At 39.2% G+C, this 27,058-nt stretch overlaps 2 protein-coding genes across 5 annotated transcripts in view; both read left to right on the top strand.

The window, feature by feature from the left end:
- Positions 1–3,826, top strand: part of slc25a14 (solute carrier family 25 member 14) — a 28,040-nt gene extending 24,214 nt beyond the window's left edge. For 3 of the 4 annotated variants that reach the window (XM_073824270.1, XM_073824271.1, XM_073824272.1), the window contains one exon: positions 1,455–3,826. In XM_073824270.1, the coding sequence (XP_073680371.1) occupies positions 1,455–1,496 (42 nt within the window). In that variant the 3' untranslated portion in view covers positions 1,497–3,826. The remainder of the gene's footprint in view (positions 1–1,454) is intronic. The other variant, XM_073824269.1, reaches the window with a different exon arrangement.
- An 18,753-nt stretch (positions 3,827–22,579) lies between these two features.
- pof1b (POF1B actin binding protein) overlaps positions 22,580–27,058 on the top strand; it is a 30,714-nt gene continuing 26,235 nt past the window's right edge. The window contains exons 1-2 of the mRNA XM_073824428.1: positions 22,580–23,064; positions 24,548–24,616. Of these exons, the coding sequence (XP_073680529.1) occupies positions 22,684–23,064; positions 24,548–24,616 (450 nt within the window). The 5' untranslated portion in view covers positions 22,580–22,683. The remainder of the gene's footprint in view (positions 23,065–24,547; positions 24,617–27,058) is intronic.

Consider the following 27,058-nt stretch of genomic DNA (forward strand, 5'->3'; position numbering starts at 1 on the left):
CAAACCAGTGTTCACAAAGTGATAGTGCAAAGAAGATCAAACGCTCTTTACAAAAAAAGTGTAGGACCGCATTTAATATATGAGGGAAATTCTCTTCCTAATTTTTTTTTTTTTTTTTTAGTTTTCAATTTATGAGATTTGTTGCATTTTAAATCCAATTTTTCTTTGTAAAAGGCAAAAAGTTAATCATACTGATTGCAAACTTAAGGATTCGTTAGTATGAACATTACTTGAACCAAAAACTATCACATCTTAGTTGATAATTTAGCATACTTTATTTTTGACAAAACATCCCATGTTTCGGCCGTAGTGACAGTAATGTTTTGGTAGCGATCACATTACAGAATTTCAACCCACATAACAAAACGCTACTGAAACATACCACAATACATAAAATGTGCATAATAGTACTAAAATTTCCTTCCCTTTTGTCATTAGCAAAACAATATTTTTTTTTTTAGTGACTGTTAAAGGAACACTCCACTTTTTTTGGAAATATGCTCATTCTCCAACTCCCCCCGAGTTGGAGAATGAGCCTATTTCCAAAAAAAAGTGGAGTGTTCCTTTAAGGTCATTGCACACTGATTCCAAAAGCAGTATTAATAAGCGTTTTTCATATTCCTCATCCTTTCCTTTCCAAAATGCTTGCTACAGTGCGAAAACGCAGAAAATCGTACCCGATCCGAATTTATGATGGGCGAAAGTTTCAGAGGCAATGTGTAAACTCGATTGGCCTAGTGTGAGGTCGTATTTATTTTTTTACGTGCTAAAATTTCGGACTCAGTGTGCAATGGCCTTCAGAGTAGTGACAATTTTAAGGCATAACACCTAAAACATTTGGTGAAATTTTTTGGTTGTACTGTTTTGGAAGTGACAATTTAAGATACTTTTGAACCTACCTCAAAGATGCCAATCAGCACATGGTTAGCTAGCACAGTTCTGAACAGTTGTACACACATAAAAAAAACTATATGGAATAACACCCAAAAAAGTGTGCTTTTGACTACCTCTCGAAGTGTTCGAAAGTAGACAAGCTCAAAATGTTTTAGACCCAGTTTTCAGCTCTTTTAATGTTGTCCACTTGTGATCAAAATTGCCAAAATGCATCTTAATACCGGGTATAAACAGGTATTTGCCAGGCTGATTTAAATAGTATAATGGTAAAATGGTATAATAAGAGTCATTTGTTTATGAGAATTACACTTTCTGAATTGTCTGTTTGTTTCATACATTCAAGTATTGAACTCGCATACACTCAGGGAAATATGATTTATGAGCACCACTGTTGAAAAGCAATGCACAAAATGCTAAACTTCGCTCCAGGCAAAGCATAATTCATATTATGACAAGCATAATATTTGGGTGTTTGGGTGTACACATGCATCTGATAAATGAATGGATTGACTATACACAGTCTGCTATGATCTTCTTGTGATCCTTGACTTAAGTTTCAGTTCTTCATCACCTTTGAGCAGCTGAAGAAGCTTCCATTGTAGCCGAGTTTGTGACTTCAATGAGCTGTGTATGTATGGGGCTTCAGTCCTTCAGCATTTACCATCCCTTCTCCATCACACACCTATTTAATTTAGTATTTTAATTTAGGCACATTTTTGTTTTCATTTGCATTGTACACACTTGACCTATTTTGCACCTCAATGCTTTATTTTTCGCTCCTGGCAGCTATATCGTCCGTCAGCGCCATCTTCACAAGCTCAGTGGTGTTTCCATAATATATGCTTGGTCAGCTAAAAGCCGCACTGGGGAATATTTGAGGTAAAGGGCTATAGCGAAAACTGGAAACCACCAAGCATAGTTTCTCCACATTGGCTTGAGTTTAGCATCATAGCATAGCATAGTGCTTAGTTACTATAAACACATCCGTCATGTGGGGGATGCAAATGAATAGTTTAGTGTAGAACCGAATGCAGTTAATGAATATAGAAGGAATATTTGAGGTCCACACACTTCAAATTAGTCATTTATCCTTGTATTTTAAACTGTTCACATGTAAACACAGCTTCAGTGATAAGAATGTAATTTGTTTCATCTGTAGACAGATATGATAGAAAATGCCCATGTTGAAAACTTGTATACAGGCCAAATTGATACCAAAGGGACTGCTAAGGGGGTGATGTGGCCTCATATTCTGGACCTTTGAGCTCAATGGACCTTATTCATAAAACACAAGCCAAATTCAGTGTAGTCTAATAATTCTTGCAAATGCAAGTCATCGCATTTATTTCGACATTGCACAGCTTATGCTTGTTTCATAAGGCCCAAAAAGTGCGCAAAAAGCTTTTTTATCCCATTTCATTTCAAGGACCTCTGAAAAGCTCCGTGAAAATGGCTGAGAAGTTTATGCTTGAACATGCACAGAATTCTAAGCACTTGTGACATTGCACAAGTTCTTATTTTTTTGTTCTTTTTTTGCAGATGTCTTCATTGTCATGTACATTTGCATGTGTGTATGTAGAGTGTGTGTGTGTGTGCTTTGTGTTCTGAGAAGCACATGTAAAATGTCAAATATTTTGGCAGCCGTCAAAGTGTGTAAATACTGCTACTGTACGATAGAATAAAATATTAGCATATATAGTTCTTTCGTTTGTTTGTTTGTTAATTTTAAATCAGATTTTGTGGAAAAGGGTGTCAGTAGCATTTTGAGTGCTTGCCTCTTTGCCAAAGTGTACATGTAATAAACCAGAACTGCACTGTTGTTGCTGGTTTTTAAAAGTGACACATTATTATTGTTATCATTGGGAAAGTACTGTTACATATTTATCATTGTATGTCATCATATTTCAAGCCTTACCACTTCCTGCTTTTATATTTATGCCTTTGCCTGATTGTTTTATGCCTCTTATGTGTGTGTTAGCCAAACATGAAGTTTTGAGCTTCTGCTATAATTTGCTGTCTGTATTGTTCATAACCTTTAACATGCAAATCAAACTGTACTGTATAAACTTCTAAGCAGACATTCTTGCTTAAGTTGTATGGACAAGCTGTTCTTCATATGACTTTAATGGGACACATTTAAAAGTGTAATGTATGTAATGCGTGGGTTATTCAGGGGTTTGTTTTTCTTGTTTTTTTTTTTCTCCCAAACTTTGGCTTTTGCTAGATTGGTGACTACAGCATGGTGCATGATATATTCCTCTCTAAATAACTTTGAAAATGCTTATTTCATTATGTGTAGCAAAGACCAAGAACCACATTTATCCATGTGCCAGTGTTTTTACTTTAGTTTATTGTTAGTCACTTATAGATCATAAGGTTGAAAACCTCTTTGCTGTTATGCTCCCTCAGATTTTTTTTATTTTTTTATATTGTTTTATTTTGTGAAAGGTTCTTTTGTGCAGAGGTTCTTTAAATTTGGCAGGTGTTTGTTTGGATGTATCATGGAAATCAGGATGAAATTTCACTTTAAAAAACACTTTTGTACAGTGAGCGAAATTATAGAACTTACTACCCAAATTCATTTGATAGATGAGAGATAATGAAAAGGGTATATACACACACGCTAATTTGGAAATCGATTAAATATTATATGTTGTGACTTTAATCCCCAGCACAGCTTTTCTTTTATTTCCCAACATGTAGCAAACTCACTGGTACATTTATATAATTGCTTGCAATTGCCGATTTCTTTGTGAGCCACTCTTTTAAGTGTCTTTGGTGAACACAGACATTATTTTTTATCTGTTGCTTGAAAAGACAATGAATTGTATCAAGAATGCCTTGTTTTGTTTTGTTTTGGTGGATGGCTTGATTTATTTTGCTTTGTCTAATGTAACTGTGCACCCTGACAATAAATACAATGTTCACTGAATTGTTCTTGTTTTAGGTCCTATTTAGTCTCACTGAGAGTTATATGAGCAAGCAAAGGTTCGACTTATTTAACAACATTACTACACTATGTATCCACCTTTTTCTTCAACGCTGTAGCAAGCCTAAGGGTGAGATTTCCGGTTCATTAGCCGCTTAAGGGAAATAACGAAAAGAACATGCAGTTAACAGTAAACCAGTTTGCACTACAAACCAGTGTGCTCATAATTAAGATAATACATTAAAATAATATGGAATGACACACCAATTTGCACAACCTGGTCTCATGGCAAAAAAACATACAGTGCCCTCCACTAATATTGGCACCCTTGGTAAATATGAGCAAAAGTGGATGTGAAAATAAATGTGCATAATTTATCCTTTTGATCTTTCATTAAAAAAAATCAAATTCTAACCTGTCATTGAAGTAAAACAATAGAACCTAGGAGTGAAATCTCATTATGAAATGTTTTTTTTTTTTTTTTCTAGTTCACGTTGGCCACTATCATTGGCAAACAATTATTGCAACATCCTTTTCCCAAGATAACGGTTCTGAGTTTGGAGAACACCTGACAAGTGATCAGAGACCATTCCTTCATACAGAATCTCTCTAGATTCTCCAGAATCTCTCTCTTCCCAGCTTCATGTTGGTGCTTCTCCTCTTCAGTTTCTATACAGGGTTCAGGTCCTGTATAGAAACTGATTGATTTAAATTGATTTAAATGAACAAATGAATTCCTCCAATTTGCATTTTATTTAATTTCAGGTTTCGAAACTATGTCATTTAGATGGTCTAAATGACGGTCACGGGGAGAGGACGCTGGCGTTGATTGTTCGCCGCTTTTCCCGGTTATCTGACTCAATTGAGTGCTTTTTACATACTGGATGTGCCCACTACAGTAATTAATGGACTAGAAATAATATTCCTCCTGACGCAGTGGATTACGCTGTGGATTATCCTGGTTGTGTGTGTGACTATTTTACCTCATGGCCCTCCTGGATCTTGGCTAACCGCGAGCAGCGGTGTCCAACCACGCACTATGTTGACGACCGATATCCAAATGGAACAACACAGGATACCCAGCAGAACTGGAATCCATCCACAACTGGATCTTCCACGCCGGTCCCGGTACATCCATAGAGGGTCGGGTCGCCGGTTTGTTGTGTCCAAACACGGTGACCACAGCAACATCGCATCTCTCTGGACGGCCTCGCGCCACGCCGCACCTGGATTACGTCATCAGAGCGCCACCACTGGAGGAACAGTTAACTCCGATTGGCACAACAGAAAACCCGGAGTGGATCATAGTGTCCTACGTCCTTGTAACAAACTGGACCTCAAAACTCACATTACTATTGAACAATTCAATGTGCAGTCATTGTCAAATAAATCTGGACTCATACACGACCATATTTTGGATAAAGGGATAGATATTCTCTGCCTAAGTGAAACCTGGCAGCAGCCTGATGTAGGGATGGTTCGATACGTGTATCAGTACCGTTCGGTTCTCGGAAAAATTCCAAATGGAAGTGATCATCCCTATCACCTTTGTGGGGGGACTTAGCGCACGTGCAGGTCATAATGTAGTCGTTTGCAATGCACTTGGCGAAGGGAGCGATGTTATTTCCTCATTATCTTCAGCTGGGATGTTTACGTGACAACACAGCATGGTCTCTGTCAGCAGATGTCGCTGTCTTTTTATTGTTAGCATAACTAAGCGAATCTGCTTAGTGCTGACAGACTTAAGCTTAGTGCTTAGTGTGTTCGACTTGAAGCGGGGCAGCGCCACTTCAAGTTGAACACACCCGCGTCTGTCAGCACTAAGCAGATTCGCTTAGTCCCCCTACAAAGGTGATAGGGATGATCACTTCCATTTGGAATTCGTCCGAGAACCGAACGGTACCGATACACGTATCGAACCATCCCTAGCCTGATGTCTATTCCTCTCTTAATGAGGCCTGCCCACCTGGGTACTGCTACCTTTCTAAGCCTCGTACAACTGGCCGGGTGGGGGGCTTGCTGTAATACATCGCAGCAATCTGGTGCTATCCCCCGTGGCCATTCCCAATACGGATACATTTGAAAGTCTTGTTTTTAATTGTAAACATCCATTTTCTACAACAATAGCTGTCATTTATCGCCCACCCAAACCACATCCAACATTCATCTCCGACATACACAGCTTTCTTATTTCTCTCTGTACAATATGTTCTAACATTTTAGTTACTGGTGACTTTAATGTACACATGGACTCTCAGACCTGCCGACTGGCATCTGACTTCAAATACACATTAGACTCTATTAATCTTCACCAGCTTGTTGATGTCCCAACACATACTAAAGGCCATATACTGGATTTAGTGATTACTGATTCTCTTAGAGTTACTGGCCTTGAGGTGTATGATGTTGGCGTCTCTGATCACCTGGCAACATTATCCAAAATCCCACTGTCATCTTCTTTTCATAAACCAAAATGTCAGATGACCTTCCGAAATAACAAGAACATCGACTTCACCTCTTTCAGTCAGGATTTACATCTTCTTTCCCCTTCCCCAGATTTGTCAGTGGATGAACTTGTGAATTTTTACAACACCAGCCTTAGCTCCATTCTGGACAGTCATGCCCCAGTTAAAACTCGTACTGTCACTTTCTCTAGGTCCGCAACCTGGTTTACAGGAGAACTTAGAAAGATGAAGCAGTCTGGTCGTGTTCTGGAGCGCGCCTATAAAAAATCTGGCCTGGTGGTGCATAAATTGGCTTACCGAGAGCATCGTAGGGCCTATGCTAGAGCTTTCTCAAAGGCTAGGTCACAGCATTATTCCATGCTGATCAACAACAATGCAGGTCACCCCAAAAAAACTTCTACACAATTCACCATATTCTCAAACCACAGACTCCCTCATTTTTCAGCCACACCGACTCAAATTGCAATAAATTTATGAATTTCTTCACTTCCAAAATAGACTATATCCACTCAGCTCTCTCTCCTCCCACATGTTCCACTCCCGACATCCCCACAGTATTGATCACGCAAAAACTGACACATTTTTCTTCTACAATGCAGCAGGAGGTCGAGAATATCATCCGTAAATCTAAACCATCCACTTGCTCTCTCGATCCCCTCCCCTCTGCTCGGCTTAAAACCCACCATCTTTCCATTAGCCCTCTTATAACTAAACTCATAAACCTTTCACTGCAAACAGGAAATGTTCCAACAGCCCTATAAACAGCTATTATCAAACCTCTTCTTAAAAAAACCTACCCTAGATCCTGAACCCCTGTCAAATTACAGACCCATCTCTAACCTCCCATTTATCTCCAAAGTGCTAGAAAAAGTGGTTTCCTCCCAGCTCCACACTCATCTCAGTTCCAAAAGTCTTTACAATAAATATCAATCTGGTTTCCGCTCTCAATATAGCACAGAAACAGCCCTCCTCAGAGTGACCAGTGACCTCCTTATGGCCTCTGACTCCGGCTCCACTTCTCTGCTCATCCTCCTCGACCTCTCTGCTGTGTTTGATACTGTTGACCATCGCATCCTCCTTCACAGACTTCAGCACTACATTGGTACCTCCGAAACCTCCCTAAAATGGTTTCGCTCTTACCTCACAGATAGGACCGAGTGTGTAGCCTTGGGGGAGGCAAAATCCTCACCTCACATTGTTACCTGTGGGGTCCCCCAGGGCTCCATACTCGGTCCAACCCTCTTCACAATCTACACGCTTCCCTTTGGTCGTGTCTGCAGCGGGCATGGAATTCACTACCATTGCTATGCTGATGACACACAACTCTATCTCCATATCACTCCCTCCGGCTCCCCCTCTGCCACCATTTCCCGCCTCACCTCCTGCCTGGAGGAGATCGGGGCGTGGATGAATCAAAATTTTCTGCAGCTGAATGGCTCAAAAACAGAAGCCATCCAAATCGCAACGTCCCACCAACTACGTTCTTCTCCTATTACATCTGTTTCATTCTTTGGCAATACTATTTCCCTCTCTCCTTCTGTTACTAATCTTGGGGTCAAGTTTGACCCCTACCTTTCATTTGACAATCATGTCACCTCAATTTGCAAAACCTCTTTTTTTCACCTCCGTAACATTTCCAAATTGCGTCCCTCTCTATCCCTTTCAGCTGCAGAGAAGCTCGTCCATGCCTTTGTCTCCTCCAGGCTGGACTACTGTAACGCACTCCTGTTGGGAATCCCTGGCAGGAGCCTCCAAAAGCTCCAGTTTGTGCAGAATAGTGCTGCCAGGGTCCTAATGGGGGTGCGGAAACATGAGCATATTACTCCCATCCTCCAATCCCTTCACTGGCTCCCTGTTCACCTCCGCATAGAATACAAGATCCTCCTGAACACACACCACTGTCTGCATGGTGCGGTCCCCACATACCTCACTGATCTCCTTTCCCCACACACCTCCACCCGGACCAGAGCAGGCAAACGGCACCTCCTGGTTGCACCTAGGACACGGTTCAAGACCATGGGTGACAGGGCTTATAAAGCATCCGCTCCTCGTCTGTGGAACGCCCTCCCAGAACAACTCAGAGCCCAAAAGACCACGGATGTTTTTAAAAGAGAACTGAAAACTTTCCTTTTCAGAAAAGCATATTTTTAAGTGTCTGTGAATTTGTTCTATTTTTATCTGTTTGATCTTTGTAGCACTTTGAGATTTGCTGTCAAATGTATAGTGCACTATAAATAAAAATTCATCATCATCATCATCATCAGGTCAGGGAACTGGTACGGCCATGGTAGAAGTTTCATTCTGTGCTCAGTGACGTTTGTTTTGGATCATCATCCTGCTGGAAGATGCAACCATGGCCCATTATAAGATTTCCAAAAGAGGCAATCAGGTTTAGATTTTTTATCTGCTGGTATTTGATAGAATCCATGAAACCATGTATCTAAACAAGATGTCCAGGACCTCCGGCAGAAAAATAGGTCCACAACATTAAAGACCCAGCAGTATTTTTAACCGTGGGCATGGGGTACTTTTTTATCCTTGTCTGCAACAAAACCATCTGGAGGGTTAGCTGCCAAAAAGCTCATTTTTAGTTTCATCTGAACATAGAAGCCAGTCCTGTTTGAAGTTCCAACCATGGCCCATTATAAGATTTCTAACAGAGGCGATCAGGTTTTGATTTTTTATCTGCTGGCATTTGATAGAATCCATGAAGCCATGTATCTAAACAAGATGTCCAGGACCTCCGGCAGAAAAATAGGTCCACAACATTAAAGACCCAGCAGTATTTTTAACCGTGGGCATGGGGTACTTTTTTATCCTTGTCTGCAACAAAACCATCTGGAGGGATAGCTGCCAAAAAGCTCATTTTTAGTTTCATCTGACCATAGAAGCCAGTCCTGTTTGAAGTTCCAATCATGTCTGACAAGTGAATATGCTGAAGTTTGTTTTTGGGTGAGCCAGGAGGATTTTTTCTTGAAACCCTCTGGAACAACATGTGGTGATAGGGGCTGTTTGATCATTTCATTTTAGGCTTTCTGACCCCAAGACTCAACAATTCTCTGCAATTCTCCAACTGTGATCCTTGGAGAGTCTTTGGCCACTCAAACTCTCCTCCTTATCATGCATTAGGATGATATAGACACACGTCCTCTTCTAGGCAGATTTGTAACATCTTTAGTTGATTGGAACTTCTTAATTATTGTCCTGATGGTGGGAATGGGGATTTTCAATGCTTTAGCTCTTTTCTTACAGCCACTTTCTATTTTGTGAAGCTCAACAAACTTGTTCTGCATATCAGAACTACATTCTTTGGTTTTACTTCTTGTGATGGATGATTAAGGGAATTTGGCTTTTGTGTTCCTCATATTTATAATCCTGTGGAACAGAAAGTCATGACTGGACAATTTTATATAATTTATAATTGTATCCTAGCCACCCTGGTGTGCTAAAAAAAATAATATTAATGGGGATATACTTTAGAGATATTTCACTTAGACAAATTTTTAGGGGTGCCAATAATTGTGGCCAACGTGAACTAGAGAAAAACATTTATTTCATAATGAGATACCCCCCCCCCCCCCATTTTCCATCGTTTTACTTCAATGAAAGGTTACAATTTTGTGAATTTTTCTAAAGGATAAACAATGCAGATTTATTTTCACAGTTACCTTTGCTCATATTTACTAAGGGTGCCAATATTAGTGGAGGGCACTGTACCTGTGGGAGCTTTATCTCGGGATGGGAAATGTGGTAATAAGTACATATCACTGCAGTTTCCAAAATAAATGAACCAAGGCGTTAAAACAGCCAGCGCTTGTAAACAGATTATGCTACTAATAGTGTATTTTAATACAATAAGGGTACACTGATAAAAATTATTTTGTGGTGAAGTAAATAATACAACAGATGTAACTTCTACATTAAATTATTTAGTTCAGGTAAGAATAAAAAAAAAATTATACTCAATTTAAGCTTGTAGAATTCAACATTGTAACTTTTAAGTATTTGTTTGTTATTTTTTACAAAGATTAAATAAATATCAAGTAAATATCAAAGTAATGATCCCGTTGTTCCGATCATGCACATTGGCATGTGCATTTTCTTCCACTGCCTGATTGCATAATGATCTTGTATTGTCATTAAGATGAATCATACTTTTTTAATCCAATAAAACCTCATAAACGGAATTAAAAATTTATGCAGAAACTCAATCCTAGTTTATTATATCATTGCAGGTTTAGTGCACCCCAGCTACTAAACCTGTATCCACCTTCTTCTTCCTGTAAGAGTGGGCACGGCCATTTGTAAATTTTGTCTGGCTTCCTATCTCATCCGTGTCCAGCTGTTTTTAGCTGTACAAAACTAGTTTTGATGCTTGATATTGCAAATTCAGCCTGGTCTCATGGCAAAAATGTTCACACTGAGACGTGAAATATGTACCAGTAAGTACCTATCACTGCAGTTTCCAACAGAAATGTAGACTAAGTGGCGCTAAAAGAGTGTTGGTTTTTTTTTCCCCAGAAGAGATGAATGTACATATGGTACGTTTTATGGTAAAGGCTAGATGGTATACAGATGTACTGTACAATTACTGTTTTTGCATTATTGCAAGGGGTAGGTTTAGATGTTAATAAAACACTAATACGTAACTTTAATGCTCCGTGACATTTTAAAATAACGTACCATCTGCACTACACCACCCGATAGCATAAACAAAAGTGAGTGTGACATAAAAATGCCTTGTTTTTGTTCTCTCATATTTCAGCTCTTTTATCGTGAGTCATGTTTTTCACTGGTTTCGTACCCAAGGACTCCACATCCTAAGTCCAATTCCGTGTGGGCTGAGCTACTGAGCAAGCTTGTTACGTTCAGTGTCGTATACACCCACCCCAACCCTAAACTGAAAAAAAAACATTAAGTAAATTGACTTAATTTTTATTTTGCAAGTTTTTGCAAGGATAATTTTAAAAGTAAAACTGAAGTATAGAATTAAGTAAAATCTACTTAGTAAAATTAGCAAAGAAAATAAGTAAATTTAACATGTACAATTAGAGTTTGATGAGTAATTTTTACTTAATTATTTTACATTTACCCTGCAGTCCTCAAGTACCATTCACTCTTTACTCAAACATCATAGCACTGAAAAAAATGCCAATGGCATTAAAGCATGTGGTTCACGTACAAACATACATAAGCAAGTAGACAGCTCCTTATTGTTTTTTAAGATTATGTCAACTCAATGTAGTTATTAACCCAATGAACACAGCCACCTCAGTACTTGGCACATGATACACAATTGGAGGTAACAATCAGTAAATAGTTTGAGTAGGATCATTTTGAGTATAAAATGAACTCTAGATGTTACAAAACAGCAAGTTACTTAACCTAACAACAAAATTAATTAGGCATTAGGAAATATATATTTGATATATATTTACACAGTTTAATGGTCGATTTTGTTGTTTTTTCAGTGCTATGATGTTTGAGTAAAGTTCACAAACAGTGGCTGAGTGAATGGTACTTGAGGACTGCAGGGTAAACTTAAAATTATTAAGTAAAAATTATTTTATTTTCTTTGCTAATTTTACTAAGTAGATTTTGCTTAATTCTATACCTAAATTTTACTTTTAAAAACTGGATGCAAAAACTTTCAAAATAAAAATGAGGTAAATTTACTTAATGTTTTTTTTTTCAGTTTAGGGTTGGGGTGGGTGTATACGACACCAAATGTAACAAGCTTGCTCGGTAGCTCAGCCCGCACAGAATTGGACTTAGGAAGTGGAGTCCTTGGGTACGAATCCAGTGAAAAACATGACTCTCGATGAAAGAGCTGAAATATGAGAGAACAAAAATAAGGCATTTTTATGTCACATTCACTTTTGTTTATGCTATCGGGTGGTGTAGTGCAGATGGTACGTTATTTTAAAATGTCACGGAGCATTAAAGTTACGTATTTGTGTTTTATTACCATCTAAACCTACCCCCTTGCAATAATGCAAAAAAGGGTAATTATTGTACAGTACATCTGTATACCATCTAGCCTTTACCATAAAACATAAAACGTACCATATGTACGTTCATCTCTTCTAGGAAAAAAAAAACACTCTTTTAGTGACACTCAGTGTACATTTCTGTTGGAAACTGCTTTGATAGGTACTTATTGGTACGTATTTCACGTCTCAGGAAAAAGTTCCCACAGGTACGTTTTTGCCATGAGACCAGGCTGAATTTGCAATATCAAGCATCAAAACTAGTTGTTTTGAACAGCTAAAAATAGCTGGACACTGATGAGATTGAAAGCCAGACTGATAAAGTTATAATTTGTGATAACTTAGTAGCTGGGGTGCACTAAACCTGCAATGCTATAATAAACTCTAGGTAACTGATTGAGTTTCTGCATAAGTTGTTAATGCTGTTTATGAGGTTACAGTCATTGGATTAAAAAAGTATGATTCATCTTAATGACAATACAAGATCATTATGCAATCAGGCAGTGGAAGAAAATGCACATGCCAAGGGTTTAGCCTGCTTCCAGAGGCTGTACTCTCAAAACATTTGATCTCACCACCAATAGAGGTAGAAGTTCTTAGGTAAGAGTTTCTCTGTTTTTACTCACAAAGCTGCTGAGACCAATTTTAGTAGTTAATAGGGAGGAATCTAAGTTAAGAGAAAGGGTGGAGTGGACTTTGTTGCTATAAATGATGTCGTCAAGCTTACTAACTCACATTGATTGACTGATAGGGGATGGTCTGTCAGTGACTCAATCATAGAAATATTGTAGAACAAGGTGGCATATTGCCATATTCAAATAAAGTTTTTTTTTTTTTAAAGATTAAGCATTACTAATTTAAAATATGTTCAGCTAATTGTCAGCCTCTTACATGTCTGCATCTTGTAAACAATATGCTGTTATGCATATAAGCAGCCTTTAAATAGACTAGAATAATCATGGCTGATATTAAGATGTGTGCAAATGCAAAAGAAAACCAAACTGTGCGCAAGAACAACTTTTAATTCTTGCCTAACTTCTACATAAAAAGAAGGATGTAATTACATTTAAAGGAAATACATGTAAAATGTTTATGTTCCGAGGCTTTTAGAATTGTTTGGGATTTGGTCTTAGTGACTTAGGAGTCCTCTTTTTTCCCTTTAATTTTTCACAGATTTAGGAGGTAGATGGGATTTTAGCGCTAAATACTTTGTGAAGTACTCTTAAGAGCACAAATTTAGGAGTCCTAAAATTAGGTCTGACACACTTATTTTTAAGAGTTTCTTCTAAATCATCAAGTTAGAAGCTATTTTTAGCATTTAGATGTTTTGTGAATGCAGCCCCTATAAGACCAAGTCACAAAATATCCTCCCTGCTTTAAATAACATTACAAACCATCAACCATTAACCATAAATAAAAGTAGCTCATAACTTGCCAATTTAGGGGAAAATCTTAAAAATAATGGGTGTGTCAATCATAAATTTAGGACTCCTAAATTTTACTCTTAAGAGTATTTTACAAAGCGTTTAAGCGCTAAAAGCTCCTAAATCTGTGAAACGTTATAGGAGAAGTGAAGAGGACTTCTAATTCACTAAGAACAAATCACCAACTATCTTCCCTGCTGAACAAACAATACAAACCATCACAGAAATTCTACAAATGCCATTACAAATATTACAAACCATCAATTTTTAACCATTAAAACCATAAAAAATGGTTTCGTGTAGTGTGTTTTGGGACATGTTCCATTAGGATTTAGAGATTTTAACAAGTCACTTATAGAAGGTGACCAATTACCAGTAGAGACCAACAGCCACCACTACAGTTACTATTAAAGGGGTCATCGGGTGCAAAACTAACTTTTACATGTTGTTTGAACATTGTGTGTTGGTAGTTTGTGTACACAACCACCCTACAATGATAAAAATCCACCCAGTGATATTTTTTTAAACTTTAAAAATAATATCCCCTTTTTAAAACCAGTTCATTCTCAGCTTACTGTTGTTATGACGAAACACATTTGATTGACATTAGCGTCTTACCTTAGCCCCGCCCTCACCGAGCTGAAACAGTCTGAATACAATTACCATTGTGTGACTCAGGTGCAGAGGAAGACTCTAATTGAGTGATTGAGGTGTTCTGTTGTTGGATGTAATAATGAACATAGCAGTAGTCATTTACTACGGACATCTGAGCCGCTGAAGATGCAAAGGTTTAACATTACTTTCGTTTTTAAATGGAAAGCGGCAATCCCGATCTACATATGCGTCTATCTTCATGTGAATTATTCCTGATGCAGCCTTACCAACAGCAGAAGTGAGTATAAGGGTTTTTTATGCATCTTTGCAAATGGCCTTTCTTAATAATGTGCTTGTTGGTAAATTTTGCCAATAAACGTGGCTAAATGCGGCTAAAGTAAACATAATCCCAGAGAGAGGTGGGGCGAGCAGAGCTTGGTGGCATTTAAAGGGGCCATGTCTTAAAATGAGCTGAAATTCTGCAGAGATGAAGGGTAAAAGGGTGTTTTTCTACACTACTATTGAGAATTTTTAACCAAAGTATATTAGAGATTGTAAAATATTAGATTGTTAAATCATCTAAACCCACAACATGTATGTTAGACCCTATTCCATCTAAGCTACTAAAGGAGGTACTTCCAGAAGTCATAGATCCTCTTCTGAATATTATTAATTCGTCACTATCATTAGGATATGTCCCCAAAACCTTCAAAATAGCTGTTATTAAGCCACTCATTAAAAAACCACAACTTGACCCCTATGAATTAATTAACTACAGACCAATTTCGAATCTCCCTTTTCTGTCAAAGGTACTAGAAAAGGTAGTATCCTCACAATTATGCTCCTTCTTAGAGAAAAATGGTATCTGCGAGGATTTCCAGTCAGGTTTTAGACCATATCATAGTACTGAGACTGCTCTAATTAGAGTAACAAATGACCTGCTATTGTCAAGCGATCGTGGTTGCATCTCTCTATTAGTGCTACTGGATCTTAGTGCCGCATTTGATACTATTGACCACAACATTCTTTTAAATAGACTTGAAAATTATGTAGGCATTAATGGTAGTGCACTGGCATGGTTCAAATCGTACTTATCTGACCGTCATCAGTTTGTGGCAATAAATGAAGAGGTATCATTTAGATCGCAAGTGCAGTATGGAGTACCTCAAGGCTCAGTGCTAGGGCCATTACTTTTTACGCTTTACATGTTACCCTTGGGAGATATCATCAGGAAACATGGTGTTAGCTTTCATTGTTACGCTGATGATACTCAGCTCTATATTTCTTCGCAGCCCGGAAAAACATATCCATTCGAAAAACTAACAGAATGCATAGCTGATATTAAAAACTGGATGGCGAATAACTTCTTACTGTTAAATTCTGAAAAAACAGAGGTATTAATTATTGGACCTAAAACCTCCACAAGTAATGACCTAAAACACAGTCTAATACTAGATGGCTGCTCTGTAAATTCGTCGTCATCAGTTAGGAACCTAGGCGTCCTATTCGATAGCAATCTCTCCTTTGAAAGCCACATTTCTAGCATCTGCAAAACCGCATTTTTCCATCTTAAAAATATATCGAAATTACGACCTATGCTATCAATGTCAAATGCTGAAACATTAATTCATGCGTTCATGACCTCAAGGATAGATTATTGTAATGCTTTATTGGGTGGTTGTTCTGCACGCTTAATAAACAAACTCCAGCTGGTCCAAAATGCAGCAGCTAGAGTTCTTACTAGAACCAGAAAGTATGACCATATTAGCCCGGTTCTGTCAACACTGCATTGGCTCCCTATTAAACATCGTATAGATTTTAAAATCTTGCTAGTTACTTATAAAGCCCTCAATGGTTTAGCTCCTCAGTACTTGAACGAGCTCCTATCGTATTATAGTCCTTCACGTCCGCTGCGTTCTCAAAATTCTGGCAATTTGATAATACCTAGAATATCAAAATCAACTGCCGGCGGCAGATCATTTTCTTATCTAGCGCCTAAACTCTGGAACAATCTACCTAACACTGTTCGGGAGGCAGACACACTCTGTCAGTTTAAATCTAGATTAAAGACACATCTCTTTAACCTGGCTTACACATAAAATCATTAACACATTTCTATAATTCAAATCCGTTAAAGGATTGTTAGGCTGCATTAATTAGGTCAACCGGAACCGAAAACACCTCCCATAACACCTGATGCACTCGTTGCATCGTAAAAAGAATGGCATCTACGCTAATATTAGTCTGTTTCATTCTTATTCCGAGGTCACCGTAGCCACCAGATCCAGCCTATATCCGGATCAGATGGTCACTCCAGTCCCCCGGATCCAGTCCGTACCCAGCTTAGATCATGGATCACCACCTAGAGATGACTTCAATAGCCGTGGATGTCAACCAGATGAGCTCCAAGGCGGATCACCAATAAAGACCTCGCCAACCTTGACGGCCATCGGCACTACACCACAGGATCCTGATGAGTTCTCTACAATCAGACATTGGTACAAACTGTTGTTTGGTCTGGCCAGAGGAGAACTGGTCCCCCGACTGAGCCTGGTTTCTCCCAAGGTTTTTTTCTCCATTTCTGTCACCTGTGGAGTTTTGGTTCCTTGCCGCTGTCGCCTCTGGCTTGCTTAGTTGGGGACACTTTCCAGCGATATCGTACACTATTTGAACTGAACTGACGATGATATCACTGAATTCATTGATGAACTGCTTTTAACTGAAAATTGATTGTTACAATAATGCGTTACTTACACACTATTGTGCTGTTTAAATACTGTGCAGTTGCTTTGACACAATCTGTATTGTAAAAGGCGCTATATAAATAAAGGTGACTTGACTAGAGACTTTTCATTAAGACCCTAAAGAATCATATGAGCTTGTGGAAAATGGGCACCCGATGACCCCTTTAAAACCAGTACAATTCCCATTATGACCAGTAAAACCATTACAAATTCTGTGATAGTTTCTATTATTTTTTTTCAGCAGGGTTAAAATGGCTGTTGCTGTTAATAAAATTCTTATTTTTATTAACAAGTTACATTAACATTAGCACGAAGCTGTTCTTGCATCCTGTTTACGTTTGCATACCTTACTATCAGCCATAATTATTCTACTCTGTTAATTAAAAGGCTGTGTATATGCATATCCACTAATTGTTTACAAAAAGTACACATGTCTTGACACCATGGTATTATCATGGATAATTGGACATTTGCTGTAGTGTTCCTTTATTACCTTTATTAAAGATAATATAGTGCAGACATGGGGTATGCACTAAATGCAGTGGATAGGGTGCCGTTTTGCCTAAATCATTCTGTAAAAATCATCTTTAATATAAATTTATAAATATTCAAAAGAGTATTTGTTAAAAATGATGAAAGGAAACATTTGTATTTAACTTTTGTTTAGCATTTTAAATAAAAACATGTAACTGTTGTTTAAATGATATGCAATTTGACATTATTGAGTATATCGCAAAAACCAAAAAAAATATGCCCCTGTATGACTTTTATATTTACAAAATCTGATATAGTTATTCACACGAAGAGTGATGTTTTTCCAAATAATAGTGTATTTGCCTAAGGTGATCTGATTGGCTGATTTAAATATTTTCAACTGGAAATGATTGACGTCACTTCATTCAAAGTAAACAAGAGGCATTGACGCTGACGTCCTGTGTAAATGCACAAATAAAGAGCTGGTCTGAGGTCCTGAAGCTTTGCGTCCGGTCGACGTAGCATCTTAATGCTCGGACGGGACAAAGCAAAGCTAGGGCTGGGTCTGCCTCCTCCGGGGGCAGTGCTTGCAGGCTCACCACTTGATCCCTGAAGGGAGTAGTGGGAACCTTGGGCACGTAGCCAGGCCGGGGCCTCAGGGTTACCTGGGAATCTGCCGGCCCGAACTGAAGGCACGAATCGTCGACCAAAAATGCCTGCAGGTCCCCTACCCTCTTGATGGAGGCCAATGCAAGCAGGAGCAGAGTCTTCATAGAGAGATACTTCAGCTCGACTGACTGTAAAGGCTCAAAGGGGACCCGCTGTAGTGCTGTGAGCACCAGAGACAGGTCCCAAGAGGGTACGGAGGGGGGCCTAGGAGGATTTAACCTCCTCGCTCCCCTGAGAAACCTGACAACCAGGTCGTGCTTACCCACCGACCTTCCTTCAATGGGGTCATGGTTTGCAGAGATAGCGGCTACATAGACCTTAAGGGTGGAGGGCGACAGCCTACGCTCCAACCCTTGCTGCAAAAAGGTGAGCACGACTCCGATCGGGCATCTTCGGGGATCCTCATTTCTTGAGATAGCCCACTCGATGAACAGGTTCCACTTCAAGGCGTAAGCATGTCTCGTGGATGCAGCTCTCGCCGAAGTGATGGTGTCTACCACTCCTTGGGGTAGATCACTCAGAACCTCCGCGTCCCGTCAAGGGACCAGACATGTAGTTTCCAGAGGTCTGGACGTGTGTACCACAGCGTGCCTGGAGACCTGCTTCTAAGGGAACTCCTGCCCGAAGAAAAGCTAGGTCTGACCACGGGGTGAAGGTTAGACGACAGGCCGAGGTTACTTTGACCCGGAGAGTGCTGCGCTGCCACGCTCTCCTCGGGACTCGGCCACGAAGCCAGTGCTGAAGTGGTCTCATATGGAGCAGTCCAAGCGGTATAACTGCCGTAGCTGCTGCCATATGCCCCAGGAGCCTCTGAAATTGTTTCAGTGGGACCACTTTCCTGCTCTTGAACATATTCAAGCAGTTCAGCACCGTCTGAGCACGCTCTTGTGTGAGGCGAGTCCAGTTCCACACCAAGAAAAGAGATCCTCTGCACAGGAGAGAGTTTGCTCTTTTCCCAGTTGACCCGAAGGCCCAAGCGGGCGAGGTGTGCCAACACCAGGTCCCTGTGTTCGCATAACTGCCCTCGAGAGTGTGCTAGTATCAGCTAGTCGTCGAGGTAGTTGAGGATACGAACGCCCTGTTCTTTGAGGGGAACAAGGGCCGCCACCGCGACTTTCGTGAAGACACGGGGCGAGAGGGACAGCCCGAAGGGCAGGACCTTGTACTGATATGCTCTGCCTTCGAACGCGAACCGCAGAAATGGTCTGTGGCGCGGAAGGATCGAAACATGAAAGTACGCATCCTTCAGGTCGATCGCTGCGAACCAATCCTGGGGACGAACACATCTGAGGATGTGTTTTTGTGTGAGCATCTTGAAAGGTAGCTTGTGAAGAGCTCGATTCAAGACGCGCAGGTCCAGGATCGGTTGTAATCCACCGCTTTTCTTGGGTACTATGAAGTAGGGACTGTAAAACCCTGTCTTCATATCGGCTGGAGGGACCGGCTCTATTGCTTCCTTCGCCAGCAAGGTAGCAATCTCTGCACGCAGGACAGGGGCATCTGCTACTTTCACTGTAGTGAATTGGATGCCCCTGAACTGGGGAGGACGCCGGGCGAACTGAATCGCGTAGCCGAGTCTGATGGTTCGGAGGAGCCAGCAAGACGGACTGGGAAGCCCTCTCCAGGCTCCCAGCCAACATACAAGAGGAAACCAGCGGGACCACCGATGTACCCGCGGGAGGGCAGCGAATACCAATCATCCAGCCGAGAGGGGTTGGGACGTGATGGAGGGTTCCATTCAAGCCCTACCCTCTCGGTGGCCCGGGCAAGCATAGCCATCATCTCGGGGTCGGTATCCGGTATCGCTGACCGCCCAGCGGAATCGTCCTCCCCCGAGAAGTCTGGCTCACCCCCCGATGCAGCGATTGACATCCGGTCGTCAGGGGGAGCCCCAAAAGTAATGAGCGGTTCCTCACGAGGAGGACCAGAACACTCTTCTGGGAGCTCCAGATGGAACGGACTGTCGGTGGAAGGATGAACCCCCAACGGATTGTCCGCCGGGAAATTCCCCACCGTCACCGTCAGACCAGTCAGCCCTCTGCCAGAACGGTAGATTTGGGCAGAGGAACTGGCACCCCGCCCCTTTGCAGGAAGCGGAGTCTGGTCCGCAGCTCCGTGATGGACATGCCGCCGCAATGACGGCATGACTCATCCACAAACGCCGCCTGAGCGTGCTCAATACCCAGACACGTCAGACAGCGATCGTGACCATCACCTGGCGCCAGGTAACGACCGCATCCAGAAACGCACGGGTGAAAAGGCATTGTGTTTCAAACACCTCGTCTTTAAAAAGATGTTCACCCGTGGCACTCTTTTAGAAAACTGCTCTTTAGTGCTGAAGCGCACAGGGGAGATGCCCGCTGCGACACAGAAGGCGGGTAGTGCAGTCCTTAACTGTGCGCTTTTCCACCCACAGGAGACCACCACTGCTGACGCGCCGTGCCGCCAACACAAACAGTTGAAGAGTCCAAAGTCCGTCTCTCGCCGTCTCACCATACGAAGATTGGCTCCGAAGCGAAATGCTGTCTATGCATTGCACCTGCTGTGTATTTATGCTCACGCTGTGATCAGCGACAGCTGGATGCAATCATGCATGCCAATGTGCATTGGCTCGTTTAGTTTACACACGAAGAGGATTGGTATCTCTAAAGCGATATCCCAATTCGTCGGTCTCCAACGTGACGTCGAAGAGACCGACTGAGAGGGAACTGCAGTTTAAATGCATTAATGTCTTTCATTAAATAGCCTGTGTAAATGCATCTAAATGATGCCACATAGTGTCATACTATTTGAATTTGTTGATTACATTTAAGAATTTGACACAAAGTGATTCATACATTTAATTAGTTTAGAACAAAAAATAAAGGTAAAAATGCACATAAAATGTAAAAATCTATCTAATCAGCACATAACCTGAAGATATCAGAAGCTTTGGGAGTCAGCTGTCCATGGCAGTCCTAAACCTGCCAAAGTACCAGCACAATAATACACTCAGCAATATCGTCTAATTATTGTTATTGATAAAATTACAGAAAACATAGAGATATAATTTTTTGACATTATCGCACACCCCTTAGACACAGTCACACACACAGAACAGAAAAAGATAAAGGGGGGGGGGGGGGATAATGCATAAAAATAATGGATTTAAATGAGGACAGCAAAAGAACAATCAGAGACTGGTAAGCTTAATCTATCAAAAAATAAAAAAAAGTAGTGGTATGTTTGTGAATGAATGTTCGTGTACATTCAGGAGAAACTTAGGAGATTTTTAACAGGGATACAACATTTTCACATTTTGCCAAAACATGCTGATTTGAATTTAAAATAGGACATTTGTACAATAGGACTTCAGTACAAAACAGTGCTGAACTTTGACAAAAAGTGATTTTTAAATGTTATAATAGTGACTTTTTAAAACATAAATCTAAAAGCAAAACAAGTGAAAACAACTATATTAGGGAGTGGGAATGGCTAATGAGTCAATCCGCTGCAGCCATGGTTATGGTAGTATCATGTATTTTTTATTTTAAAAGTGTTTGTTAAAAGAAATCTTGCACCAAAGCAAGGCATATTTTCAATGACTTATCTCCATGAATTAAAAAAAGAATATCTTTTTAAAATGAATTTTATATAAAATGTTCCCATTTAAAGCAGCACTAAGTAACTTTTCCCTCAACGCTCCCTCTACAGGTTGGAAGCGGAATTGTCCATTACCGCTGTCGTAAATAATTTAGCCTACCGTCGCGTCACATGCACGTTATTTGTTTGGAGGCTATCCAGGACGGGCTTTGGAAATAACGATGTCCAGTGACAAGGTAGAGTATGTTGTATGACTTTATAAAAGTATGAAAACCTTTTGTGAAGCCTGCCGTAAAGCAAGTCGCATTTGTAGTCTCATTTGAACTACAAAACCGCGACCCGACGACCCAAACTTACATAGTGCTGTTATGGCCGATAGAGGGTCGCAAAGCGAATACGAAAAAAAATTTTAAACCCCTGATTTTTAAATACCTCCAAGCACAAGCTAGTAACTGGGCTTTTGGCATTATCTGCAAACTCAGACAAGTTATGTCTTGCAACGAGCAGTCAAAAATTATATGAGAAACAACTGAATTTGTGAGTAAATTACATCATCCACATATAATTTACATAATGTAACAATATATTATAATTTATCATTACAGAAACTAAGTTAGTGACTTATGGCCAGAAATGTTGTCTAAGTAGATAACTCATTAGGTTTAATACAACCACAGTAAACGAGTGAAAACGTCAGATATTTCCTCCTCCCTGTGGCTTCGTTTCTTCTATACTGGGACATTTGAGCTGAGGGAGGAGTGCTTAGGAAAACACGCCTCTTCTCATTTATACAGCTTCACTGGAGGCACTTCAGGAGTCGGGCAGCGGCACGCAGAAGAGTTTCGCTAACTTCACCGAACTAATTTTCATATCAATGGTATTTTTTCTTTAATATTCTGGACTTACACAAACGCAGAAATGACTCTACCATACTCCCAAAGTATAAAGACATTGAAGACAGTGACCGTCGCGGAACCGAGCACACAGACTGTCCTGACTTCCACTCCAGTCGGTCTAAGTGAAGGTTCGACGACTTACCGAACGGTAAACCTCGCGGGAGCTCAGCTACAGCAGGTCCAGTACATTAACAGCCAAGTGGAGGGGAACGTGATGTACGGGGGCGCGCGTTACCTGGTGCCTGTGCAACAGGTAACGCAGCAGCGGCCCGCTGAGTCCATCGTATACCTGAGTCAGGCGCCGCGCGTCGTGCAACCTAATTATATGTACGTACAGAACGTACAGAACGTCCGGCCCGTCAGCATCAGCAGCGTCGACGAAACCGACGTCTACAGACAAGTTGTAAGTGATAAATTTTAATTTTTCTCTTTCCTTTTGTGTTACATCTCATTAAAATATAATTTAATTATCATATAGTATTCACAGTGTAGCTGCTTACAGGGTTCCAGGTAGTTTGGAAAAGTGTAGAAAATGACCAAAATTGGCAAAAGAAAAGATGGTGCTGATTACATGCTGTAGTCGTGTATTTAAGTTAAATGTGAGCACATAATGTAATTCAAAAGTTTAGGTTTCTTTAGCGCCCCCTATGATCAGACGTTGTTTGACATGAATTCTTGTTCCAAGTTTTATGAAATCTGCCCTTCACAAGATACAGATCAAATACTCATTATGGCTCACACCTACACAAAAATATTTATTTAATTAAAATTCCAAGTGTCTGATATGAGCATTTACAATGCAGTCATATTTTTAAACCTAATTAGCTAATAATAACTAGACCTACTTCTCTCAGTAAATTTGGTATACAGCCTGTGTTTGACAGGATGTGTATGCTAAATTTTATAATAATTAGCATTGTAAAATTTTAATGGGTTGATGTGAAATGGGAAAACTGGGAGTGAGATATTTGGCTGAGATACAACTATTTAAGTTCTTAGCGATGCATATTACTAATCATAAATTAAGTTTTAATATATTTACAGTAGGTAATTTACAAAATATTTTAATGGAACATGATCTTTACTTAATATCCCAATGATTTTTGTCATAAAAGAAAATCGATAACTTTGACCCATGCAATGTATTTTTGTCTATTGCTACAAATATACCCATACTAATTAAGACTGGTTTTGTGGTCAAATTTGTGGTGACAAATTCCAATTTCATCATATTTTTGCTATGAACACTTACGAGCATTTAGGCAAAAGTCAACTAAACAATGAAGGTAGATTTTAACTGACAGGTTGAACGCCGGACAAGATTTTTCATTGTCAGTTTGGATCACTTTGTCACAACACTTTTGTCACAATTTATTGCAGTCTTTTTTGTTTTTGTTTTTGCATTCTATGTATTTTGTTAAACAGTTTCACTTTTGCAGAAAAGCCTGTAATATGCTGTTTAAAATCAGTTCCTCTTGTGGCAAATTACGCCATTTAATACCACACCCTTCTATTGGTCATAAAACTGTATCTTTTTTTTTTCTGAGCAATAATGGTGGACGTGTTCACGTGTTCAATAGTTTATTTGTAGTCAACAAGTTTATTCACTGAAGTGAAAAGTGTGATATTTTTAAATCACTTTACAGTATATTGCCTATAAGTTAACCTCAAATGTTTAATAATACTATAATTATAATTCCTTATAAATATAATTCAAATATAATTATTATAACATAGTAATAATATTATAAAGTTAGTTTCTTTCCTTTGTATCAAAATAGCAAAAACATTAAATCTTTTAAAGATACAGGTTACAAAAATGTACGCTTTTTTGGTACTTCTAGCACAAGCTCTCATTCATTAATGTTTTGTTCTTCTGTATTTAGAACATGAATGGACAAACATCTGTCTACAGCCAGTTATCCAGCCCAGTCAAGAGCCCTGAACCGCCTGAGGTAATGACGTTTACTCTGTATGCAAACATGCACACATAACATGTAAGCCTGAAAACTGTTTGTATGCATTCATATGGTTAGCACACAAACATACACACCTAAAGTTACCCTTGACTTGACTTTAATGCCTTTACATGGAATACACGAGCAATAGGTACTGTATCACACACACTTTCTTCTGGGTTTGTTCTTGCCGCTGGCTTGTAAGCTGACCCGGGAGAACAAGCTTTAATGTAAGCCAGGCTTTAGTGTGTGTAGTTGCACGCATATGTGAATATGACAACAATTTATGCGTTTGAGCACAAGTGCAGTACCTGCAGGGTTTAGGGTGTGTCCTGACAGAAAGAATGGACTCGTTAATTCCCAGAGGAGACAGCGTGTTAACGCCCATTTAGATTGGGCCCGACAATAGTCATAATATTGCAAGAAAAGTGTTAGAGGGAGTTGTCCATTAACGCAACTGTTGCTGTCAGCTAGCCTGCAGGTGATAAGAACAAAACAGGTGTATGTTGGAAGAGCTTAAATGTGTACTACCAAACAACCACCTTGTTTTATTTGACAAAATATTATTTTAACATGCCAGTGATGCCACAGAGATGTGATCACACTAATAGCGTTTTTTTCAAACGTTAATGTACTTGTTTATTTAGAAGACAACAAAGCTAGGTAATATCATGCTAATGTCTTTTCACGGTACAAATTGGCAGGTCTTGCAAACTAAATGTTGGCACGCAGCAGAACACAAAGCATAGTTGCATTCATTTTGTAAGTTGTCAGGTTTCTAGCAGCTTTGTATTTAGGATGGTGTGTATAGGTGCTGAAAATTAATTCTGTGGGTTTAACCCATTAATGGGAATGTCTAGTGTGTGCCATGTAAGGTTGAGTCATCAGGCTTTCATGAAGCAGTTTGAAAAGCATTACGCACAATAATTTAAGGAGGGTTGTCATAGGGTTGTGCTTGCAGACTTGTTGGGACAGGACTTGGGAGCGTATCATCAGCTTCAAGTTTCATACAAAGGTGGATTTTGTTGTAATTAGGCGTCTTGCACTCAAGAACACTCGGGTTGTCTTCAATTTTAGGTTTGTAATGTAAGAGCATTAAAAGCTGGTCAGAGGTTTCACATGATGTCATTATGATGTCATTGGCCTGACACATCCAGTGAAAATTGGGCTTGAGTTGAGTATTTCATGGGAAAAAAATGTAATGCATAACTTAATGTTAAGGTTTGAATGGTTTATGTTAAAATAGAAGAATTAAATTGACCAATGTGTTATAATACAGAAGTTATTATCATTTAATATGTATGTGCATTTGAATATTTCATACTAGTTACTCAGTATTTGAACTGTTGAGTGGAGATGTTTGTTAGGAAAGTATTAAGTGTGTGCAGAAAAAAATAGCTATTTAAAGTGATAAATAAAACATACGTAGACAGAAAGTGCTATCAAATCCACTAAGTTATGTCAGCAAACAATTTATGTTATCTGTAGTAGTATACTGAGCTAGCTATTTTGTTGACTATTGTTTAATATTTGAGTATTTTACAGATTCATTCTCTGCCATAGATTTTCCCAAAGTAATTGTTTTACATACATTTCAAGTTTTTAATTATATTAAAAAATAATTTACCAGTCAAAAGTTTTTGAACGGCAAGATTATTAATGTTTTTAAAGAGGTCTCTTCTGCTCATCAAGCTTGCATTTATTTGATCCAAAGTACAGCAAAAATTTTGAAATATTTTTACTATTTAAAATAACTTATTCTAACTTATTCTTGTGATTTCAAGGCTGATTTTTTTAGCATCATTACTCCAGTCACACAATCTTTCAGAAATCATTCTAATATTCTGATTTGCTGCTCAAAAAACATTTATTATTATGTTGAAAACAGCTGAGTAGAATGTTTTTAGGTTTCTTTGATTGATATGCAGTTCAGAAGAACAGCATTTATCTGAAAGAGAAATCTTTTGTAATATTATAAATGACTTTTGATCAACTTAAAGCATCCTTGCTAAAAAATAAAAATAAAACAATTATACTGACTCCAAGCGTTTTAATGGTATCGTGTATAATGTTATAAAAGCTTTTTATTTCAGATGAATACTGATTTTTGGATCTTTCTATTCAACAAAGAGTCCTAAAAAATTACTCAACTGTTTTAAATATTGATGATAATAATATCATGTGAGACTGAAGACACGAGTAATGATGCTGAAAATTTAGATTTTAAAATATATTCAAATAGAAAGCAGTTATTATAAATAGTAAAAATATTCCACAGTATTACTGCTTTTGTATATTTTGGATCAAATAAATACAGGCTTGGTGAGCAGAGGAGAACTCTTTAAAAACATGAAAAATCTGTTCAAAAACTTTTTTGATTATTTTTTAAAAACACATTTGGAAATGGCTTCATGATTTTATACAATATTAGTAAGATTG

This window comes from Garra rufa, chromosome 19 (genome assembly GCF_049309525.1).
Source record: "Garra rufa chromosome 19, GarRuf1.0, whole genome shotgun sequence".
In the NCBI taxonomy this organism is placed as follows: Eukaryota; Metazoa; Chordata; class Actinopteri; order Cypriniformes; family Cyprinidae; genus Garra; species Garra rufa.